Below are 9,688 nucleotides of genomic sequence, written 5' to 3' on the forward strand. Positions count from 1 at the left end.
GTAGGCACCATATTGTAGGCACCATATTGTAGGCACCATATCGTAGGCACCATATTGTAGGCACCATATCGTAGGCACCATATTGTAGGCACCATATTGCAGGCACCATATCGTAGGCACCATATTGTAGGCACCATATCGTAGGCACCATATTGTAGGCACCATATTGCAGGCACCATATCGTAGGCACCATATTGTAGGCACCGTGAAGTTTTATGTGGAGTATTGACCGTGACATTCCCCCTAGGGTGGCTGCTCGTCAGAAGTCCTTCGGGATTCTGCTTTCCAAAGTAGCACTGTTCCTGAGCGCCCCACCACAGAGCCCTCAGTGCCTGAATGTGGGCCTTAGTTGAGGGGTTAAGATGTCATGTAGGCAGGGCAGTTGAGGGGTTAAGATGTCATGTAGGCAGGGCAGTTGAGGGGTTAAGATGTCATGTAGGCAGGGCAGTTGAGGGGTTAAGTTATTATGTAGGTAGGATTCCTTACATTCCTTACTCCTTGTCACCTGTCCCTCCTTGTCACTTCGTCTCTTTGAGATGCTAACGCTGCTTCTCTCGAGCCGACCATTGTTAATATATGACCCCCGACGCGAAATAGTCTGGTGACTGAAGTGCTAGCAAACCATCCTAACACTACTTGCCCATGGTATTGCTCGTAGGTGATGTGAGCGCTGGACGTCGTTGACTACTACTAGCCACGTTCAATTTATTAATCTCATGTTTATACAGAAAGCCGCATCTAGCATAGCCACCGTAGTAACATTTATGTCGGACCTTAAGGGTACGTACACAGTGAAAGCTGGTTTGCCCGCGCAGGCAACCTGCTCCAACCTGCCACAAGAATGAACATAGGATAATAATGTAAGTGTTCACAGTGAAAACCTGGACGATTAGGCCAGTGCCAGGCCTATTTATTTCAATTCAGACGCCAGCCTCAGCAGGTAAACAGCACGCTGGCAACCTGCTTTCACTGTGTGGGTACCCTTACTTCAGCGGTAGCGACGTAGTGCAAGGTTAGGTCTGAGTGGCTGTGAGGTGGTTAGTCAGTCGTGTCCCGCCAGCCCTATAGTGAGGTTCTAACCTTAACTAACCTCGCTCCGTTGATTCACTAGTGATCTTGTGCCCCAGCGCTAGTTCTTGTGGCTGTGCTATTAACGCTTTATCAAGCAGTGTAATGTCTCTCGCGCTGCTTTTGCTATTCTTTTAAACGTATTGCTTTTAAGTGTTCCTTACTGAAATAAAAGTCAAGTTTTATATGTCTTAACCGAAGTTTAAATAGACAAAATCCCAGGGCAATAAAGTGTATTTGAAATTTTACCAAAGTCATCGTATTTTAACAAGATAGTAGCCGACGTTTGGCCGTGAGGTGAACATCCGGTGACAGTACTATGTATTACCGTGTCGAGTATATAGCAAACCATCCTACTACTATTTGGCCATGGTATTGCAAGTAGGTACCATGTATTATCATATCGTGTATTGACTGCCGTTGTGTGAATCATGCGAGATGCCATCGATGGCGGCCTATGTAAATTTTTTACCCACAACGCGAAATAGCCCGATGGCTGAAATGCTAGCAAACCATCCTACTATTAGTTGGCCATGGTACTATTGCAAGTAGGTACCATGTAGTTTCATATCAAGTATATACCGTATTGACCATATATAGATAAGGTTATATATATACAACCATAGAATAAGGGTTTTTCGGGGTTTTAGAGCCAAACCCATGGTTTTAAAACCATAGAATAAGGCTTTTTCGGGGTTTTAAGGCCAAACCCATGGTTTAAAAACCATAGAATATATATTGACCTATATATTGACCGTGTTGTTGTCTGCAGGCACGAAGATCGACCTGCGGGAGGACAAGGAGACGCTCACGGCGCTGGGGGAGGCGGGCCAGGGCCCCGTGAGGCGCGAGGTGGCCGCCAAGCTCGCTAATAAGATACGCGCCGTGCGGTACATGGAGTGTAGCGCCCTCACCCAGCGGGGGCTCAAGCAGGTCTGGGGGTGTGGGGGTACATGGAGTGTAGCGCCCTCACCCAGCGGGGGCTCAAGCAGGTCTGGGGGTGTGGGGGGTACATGAAGTGTAGCGCCCTCACCCAGCGGGGGCTCAAGCAGGTCTGGGGGTGTGGGGGGTACATGAAGTGTAGCGCCCTCACCCAGCGGGGGCTCAAGCAGGTCTGGGGGTGTGGNCACGCTAACAGGTGTTCTGTCCGCAGGTGCAACACAACGCACGCTAACAGGTGTTCTGTCCGCAGGTGCAACACAACGCACGCTAACAGGTGTTCTGTCCGCAGGTGCAACACAACGCACGCTAACAGGTGTTCTGTCCGCAGGTGCAACACAACGCACGCTAACAGGTGTTCTGTCCGCAGGTGCAACACAACGCACGCTAACAGGTGTTCTGTCCGCAGGTGCAACACAACGCACGCTAACAGGTGTTCTGTCCGCAGGTGCAACACAACGCACGCTAACAGGTGTTCTGTCCGCAGGTGCAACACAACGCACGCTAACAGGTGTTCTGTCCGCAGGTGCAACACAACGCACGCTAACAGGTGTTCTGTCCGCAGGTGCAACACAACGCACGCTAACAGGTGTTCTGTCCGCAGGTGCAACACAACGCACGCTAACAGGTGTTCTGTCCGCAGGTGCAACACAACGCACGCTAACAGGTGTTCTGTCCGCAGGTGCAACACAACGCACGCTAACAGGTGTTCTGTCCGCAGGTGCAACACAACGCACGCTAACAGGTGTTCTGTCCGCAGGTGCAACACAACGCACGCTAACAGGTGTTCTGTCCGCAGGTGCAACACAACGCACGCTAACAGGTGTTCTGTCCGCAGGTGCAACACAACGCACGCTAACAGGTGTTCTGTCCGCAGGTGCAACACAACGCACGCTAACAGGTGTTCTGTCCGCAGGTGCAACACAACGCACGCTAACAGGTGTTCTGTCCGCAGGTGCAACACAACGCACGCTAACAGGTGTTCTGTCCGCAGGTGCAACACAACGCACGCTAACAGGTGTTCTGTCCGCAGGTGCAACACAACGCACGCTAACAGGTGTTCTGTCCGCAGGTGCAACACAACGCACGCTAACAGGTGTTCTGTCCGCAGGTGCAACACAACGCACGCTAACAGGTGTTCTGTCCGCAGGTGCAACACAACGCACGCTAACAGGTGTTCTGTCCGCAGGTGCAACACAACGCACGCTAACAGGTGTTCTGTCCGCAGGTGCAACACAACGCACGCTAACAGGTGTTCTGTCCGCAGGTGCAACACAACGCACGCTAACAGGTGTTCTGTCCGCAGGTGCAACACAACGCACGCTAACAGGTGTTCTGTCCGCAGGTGCAACACAACGCACGCTAACAGGTGTTCTGTCCGCAGGTGCAACACAACGCACGCTAACAGGTGTTCTGTCCGCAGGTGTTCGATGAGGCTGTGAGGGCGGTGCTGCGGCCTGAGCCTGTCAAGAGACGCCATCGCAAGTGCGCCCTCCTCTAGCCGCACCTACATCTAGGGACCTGCGCCTAGATGCTTCTAGGTGGTGTGGGGACCTATGCCTAGACACCTCTAGGGGACCTGTGCCTAGTTGCGTCTAGGTGACCTGTGCATAGACACATCTAGGGGATCTGTGCCTAAATACGTCTATGTGGTCTGTGCCTAGACACATCTAGGTGGCCTGTGCCTAGAGACGTCTAGGGGACCTGTGCCTAGACACGTCTAGGTGGTCTGTGCCTAGACACGTCTAGGTGGCCTGTGCCTAGAGACGTCTAGGTGGTCTGTGCCTAGACACGTCTAGGTGGCCTGTGCCTAGAGACGTCTAGGGGACCTGTGCATAGACACGTCTAGGGGACCTGTGCCTAGACACGTCTAGGTGGTATGTGCCTAGACACGTCTAGGTGGCCTGTGTCTAGATGCTTCTAGGTGGCCTGTGCCTAGACACGTCTAGGGGTCCTGTGTCTAGACAGGTCTAGGGACCTGTGCCTAGACAGGTCTAGAGGGCCTTGCGCAAGTCTAGGCATGTCTAGGTGGATCATCGCTCTGACTTGTTTAGAATTGCCATGGTCTCCGCGCCTAGAAATATCTAGGTGTAGGTTTACCTACATTCACATTTCTTTAGACATTCTGTATTTCTACATCTAGACATTATAGGTTTCTAGGTGACTGCTCCTCGATTAGTCTAGAGACTACTGGTGTTCTCACGACCTAATTTGTCTAGGTATATCTAGGTGTATGTTCACTCCTAGATTCGTCTTTGACATGCCTTGTGAACCCTCTTGTCCGCTTCTAGATGTGCAGAAATTACCTATGCATCTAGGGGTGTCCCCTTGCCTCCTGCCTAGGTCCGCCTTGCTGAATCTAGGTAGCCAATATCTAATTCTACATCGCCTCTATGCTTCTAGAGTTTCTATCTAGACGCCGTTCTATTAATTTCTAGATGATACTAGATCATCTTTTGTCCTCGAAATTTCTAATTAATTTGGTCCACACCCTAGCCTGCCTAGATAAATAACTTGGGTTTGTATACTCATCTAGGCATGAATACTTCATTACTCTATTCATTTACTAGATACATCACCTAGATCTGATAATCCTAAATATTGAAATCATTTGATGGTTTCTGCAGAAACTAATATTCATCTAGGTACATCTAGGACGCATACTATGGGTCGAAGTCTGTTTGATTTATCTAGGATAATATTTTTAAATTAATAACTAGATACTAGATGTATGACTGACTGCCTTTTTAATCACAAACTTATTTAGGTTAACTGACTTTATTGACACCTAATAATTAACAGCGTTCTTCTCGAATCTAGATATCTAGGTGCCTACATGCCAAAAATATAATTGAACGTTTTCTTTATGTACAAACGTGAACATTTAGGCATAGAACGTGAACATATAGGCATGGAACGTACACATCTAGGCATAGAAGATGAACATCTAGGCATGAAACTTGAATATCTAGGCACAAAAAATGAAGATTTTCCTGAATGTTTTTTACCTATGTGAATGTTGCCGCATCCTGCCCTATTCTAGGTTCGTGTCTAGGTGACTCGCATGTTCATCTAGGCGAGTTTTTTTTACATAATTTTATTTGTTTGTAAAATTTAGTCCTACTTCTTTCTAGGTAACATTTCTCCTTTCTACCTAGACTATTTCTAGGGAACATGTCTCCCTTCTGCCTAGACTATTATTTGTAGTTATTTAGGTAAGGATTTTACCAGTCATCTGTTTCCCTAGAGTTCTTTTCCTGTACCTAGATGTTGTTTTTAAAGATTTCATCTAGGGAGTGATCGATCTATCAGCTTCTAGGGGGTACTCTAGAGGAGGTAAGTGATCTAGTTAAAGGTTTACCTATTTTCATCTAGGAAAAAAATCCACAAACTTGCCTACTTGCACTGCTGTCTTTCTACGTGTATAGGAGCCTCTAGGAAATCCTATAAGAGCCTCTAGGAAATCCTATAAGAGCCTCTAGGAAATCCTATGTATATCTGAACATACTCCTACTCCCTTGCTACTTTTACTAGTTCTTAATGTCATGTACATGTCTCTAGTTATAGGGAACTAGAATATCTAGGTAACTAGATACCTAGATATTATCTAGGTAAGTCGTGGCTACAGCACACTAGGAGTCCCTGCCGCCTATAGGTTTTTCTATTATTTTATATCTAGGGAACTAGTGATCTGAAACATCTAGTGTATCTAGGGAACTGGTGATCTGAAACATCTAGTGTACCGGTATCTAGGGAACTGGTGATCTGGAACATCTAGTGTATCTAGTGAACTGGTTATCTGAAACATCTAGTGTGTCTAGGGAACTAGTGAACTGGAACATCTAGTGTATCTAGGGAACTGGTGAACTGGGACATCTAGTGTATCTAGGGAACTGGTGAACTGGAACATCTAGTGTATCTAGGGAACTGGTGAACTGGAACATCTAGTGTAGGTATCTAGGAAACTAGTGAACTGGAACATCTAGTGTATCTAGGGAACTAGTGAACTGGAACGTCTAGTGTATCTAGGGAACTGGGGATCTGAAACGTCTAGTATATCTAGGGAACTGGGGATCTGAAACATCTAGTATATCTAGGGAACTGGTGATCTGAAACATCTAGTATATCTAGGGAATTGTCACGGAATATTTGGACAAAGGCCCACTAATTACCCTGAGTGTAGTTCTTTATATTCCTAGATGTTTCTAGGAAACTTATTGGTCGACGCGTCAATTTGAACCTAGAGATCGTCTGACTAGATTTTCCTTGTTTGACCTACAGCTTATCTAGGTGAGCTCACATGTAGGTTGTACAGGAATTCGCTCTCTAGTGTCTAGTATCAGTGAATTATCTAGCATGAATAATATTCGATTTATCTCTAGGTATGACAATATTTTTTTTCGTCTAGAAATTGGAGGAAACATCTAGAAATCAATTAGCTATTGATTATTCTAGTAAATTTTCTTCAGTTAAACTATTTTTGATGCTATCTAGTTATGCCAAACCTATGTTTAGATGTCAAGCCTATGTTTAGCATCTAGTTACTAGATGACCGATTACTAACGGATTACAAGAGAACGTTTTTATTATATTAATTTTACTAGACTATCTTCTCTAGATGTATTCCTTGACGTTAGTCCTAGCCTCGATGATTCTTGCCTAGAAAATCCTCATCTAGGAAAACTACATTTTAACTCAGGCACCATAAACTTATCTAGAATCTAGGCACAGCTAGAAAAAAATAGACATCTCCGAAGACCATCTATCTAGGAAATTTAAAATCTCTTTATCTAGGAAAAAGCCGAATTTTTGGAAGAGTCTGTCATCTAGAAAATTTCATAACCTAGATAACCTCTGTCATCTAGTAACGCTGCCTGTTCACTGCCACGCTAGATGCTCTAGTAACGCACGCTGCTAGTGTCCAAAATTCTAGAGCAAATCTACAGGCAAAAATTATAGTTTTAAACTCGCCGCAACACTAGAAAACTAGTACAGAATTACTAGTAGAAAAGGAGTGCAGGATTTAACTAATGTTTGTGATTCGGCACTGACCACTAGGAAAAATGTATGTCATGTTGTCAAAATATTGACACACTTTCGTACACAGTGAGCGGACGTAGCACTGATACGATTATTTACCGGGTCAAACTGGGTCAAAATGACCCACAAAAGCTAAAACCGCATCGTTATTTTGACAAATTCTCATTTATTTCTTTGTGTGTTTAAATTCCTTGTATTTTATTTCGCTTCACCAAATAACCTCTGTGTGCCTGTATTGTTTAGTTCGTTGTACTCTGTATTAAGTGTATGAATGAAACTCAATACGTTTCATTCAACATCTCATTAAGTTTCATTCAACATCTCATTAAGTCTCTCATTCAACATCTCATTAAGTTTCATTCAGCATCTCATTAAGTCTCATTCAACATCTCATTAAGTTTCATTCAACATCTCATTAAGTTTCATTCAACATCTCATTAAGTTTCATTCAAGTACTCATTCTTTCCATTTATTGTACTCATTCTTCTTTCCATTTATTGTACTCATTCTTTCCATTTATTGTACTCATTCTTTCCATTTATTGTACCACTCATCGTCAGCCATTGCTCATGTCGCTCGAGTAATGTTTGTAGTACATTTCTCATTAAATATTTCAGGAAGAATTAATACCGGAACAATATGCAATATCTGACACGAGAATGTCTTATTGTACTACGCAATATTGTGTGTAACTGCTGTGGGTTCCCTGGGGATGTGTATTGTAATGTGTCGAGCCTGTGTACGTATGTAACGAGTCCTGTACAATATACAAATAGACTAACTGTGTAGCTCGTTCATTGTCCTACTGTTTTATTAAGGGTAACGTATAACATCGTTAGTCATATTCAATCATGTTCGGATGTTATCAGGATGGTCATAGATAGGTCCGGTTCTAGCCGTCCAATTCCGGTTCTACCTAGCCGATTCTGGTTCTAACCGGTCCGGTTTTATAGACCTTTTGAAATAGAAGTGTCGGCACTGAAGAAATAGGCCCATGGCCTGTTGCCGATTCTTAATTTTTCGTGACTTTATTCACAAGGGATCCGGCCTTTGGAATCCGATCTTTCCATAGCTGACGATTGATTGAGATAGCTGCTGGACTTATTGCCTGGTCCGTAATTTGCTAAACATATATTTTTCCATAGCTTTATCTAGTCTGTTCTTGAACGCGTTCATACTTGGAGCGCCAACGATGTCATCGGGGAGGCTGTTCCACATGTCGGTGATTCGAAGCGAGAAGAAAATTTGTCGCGTGGAGAAGTTGCAGCGCAATTTTTTTAGCTTATAGCCGTGGCCCCTGGTGTTGGTTCTTGTTTCAAATTCTAGTAACCCTTCAGGGACCATGTATAGACCATGAGTATACTTGTATACTTCAATGAGGTCCCCACGAAGACGTCGATAACTGAGGCTTGGAAGCTTCATAATCTTCAACCTTTCTTCGTAGGACTTGCTCTTCAAGCCTGGAATTATCCTTGTTGCACGTCTTTGAACATTTTCTATTAAATTTCTGTCCTTTTCAAATCTCGGTGACCACACAACGTTTCCAAACTCTAGACTCGGGCGTACGACGGCAACAAACAACTGCTTCATCGTTTCTGCATCTAGGAACTCGTATGAGCGTCTGATTAGTCCAAGAAGTTTGTTGGATGTGTTAGCTTGCGTGTCAACATGCTTAGAAAATTTCAGCTCCTTGTCGACATAAACTCCAAGATCTTTTCCACACTAGACTTTTCAATCATTACTCTCTCGTTGCAACCATGTCTTCTCATACTGTAATCTTGCTGTTCATTGTTCTTCCCGAGGTGAAGTACTATACACTTGTCAGCATAAACCGCAGCTGCCACGTATCAGCCCAGTTAACTAAGCTGTCAAGATCATCTTGCAATTGCGCTTTATTGCACGCATCCTTCACTGTATTATAAACATTTGTGTCGGCGGTATACATGGAACACACGCTAGACACAGCTTCTGGCAGATCGTTTATAAAAGCAACGAACAAAATAGGCACAAGAACGCTTCCTTGAGGCACGCCACTGCGCACTGATGCCCAGTCTGACACGGTTCCATTAATACTGACACGTTGTCGTCTACCTACTAGAAAATCTCTGATCCATTGGGGTACGTTTCCCTCAATTCCCAAGGACTTCACTTTACGCAACAGCCGCTCATGCGGAACACTGTCAAATGCTTTGGCAAAATCGAGGTACAATGCATCCACTGGCTCCCTTTCGTCCAGCAGGCGAGTCCAATCGTTCAACGTTCAGAATAAGTTAGTGGTGCAGGATCTGCCGGCAATAAAACCATGTTGACAATCTGATATGAGATGGTGAGCAGTCAAGTGATCGATAATCCTATCCCTTACTACAGATTCTATTAGCTTACAAACAACACTTGTCAGACTGACAGGGCGATAGTTGCCGGGGCTGCTTTTGTCACCTTTTTTGAACAATGGTGTTACTTGAGCTTCTTTCCAGTCGGACGGCAAAGTTCCCTTGCTCAAGGTTTTTTGAAAGAATACTGTCAATGGGCCGGCCAGAACGGTTGCTAATTCTTTGAGCAATCTGGGATGGAAACCGTCTGGTCCACATGACTTGTTCTTGAAGATGTTCATACTCGGAGCGTCAACGATGCTATCAGGGAG

The 9,688-nt window shown here is 44.8% G+C and overlaps 1 protein-coding gene across 1 annotated transcript in view; it reads left to right on the forward strand.

The window, feature by feature from the left end:
* The window catches only part of LOC108664378 (ras-related C3 botulinum toxin substrate 1), a 19,442-nt gene extending 11,947 nt beyond the window's left edge, over positions 1-7,495 (forward strand). The window contains exons 4-5 of the mRNA XM_018150956.2: positions 1,841-2,001; positions 3,431-7,495. Of these exons, the coding sequence (XP_018006445.1) occupies positions 1,841-2,001; positions 3,431-3,508 (239 nt within the window). The 3' untranslated portion in view covers positions 3,509-7,495. The remainder of the gene's footprint in view (positions 1-1,840; positions 2,002-3,430) is intronic.
* The last annotated feature ends 2,193 nt before the right edge of the window (positions 7,496-9,688 follow it).

This window comes from Hyalella azteca, unplaced genomic scaffold, assembly GCF_000764305.2.
Source record: "Hyalella azteca isolate HAZT.00-mixed unplaced genomic scaffold, Hazt_2.0.2 contig11593, whole genome shotgun sequence".
NCBI classification, from domain to species: Eukaryota; Metazoa; Arthropoda; class Malacostraca; order Amphipoda; family Hyalellidae; genus Hyalella; species Hyalella azteca.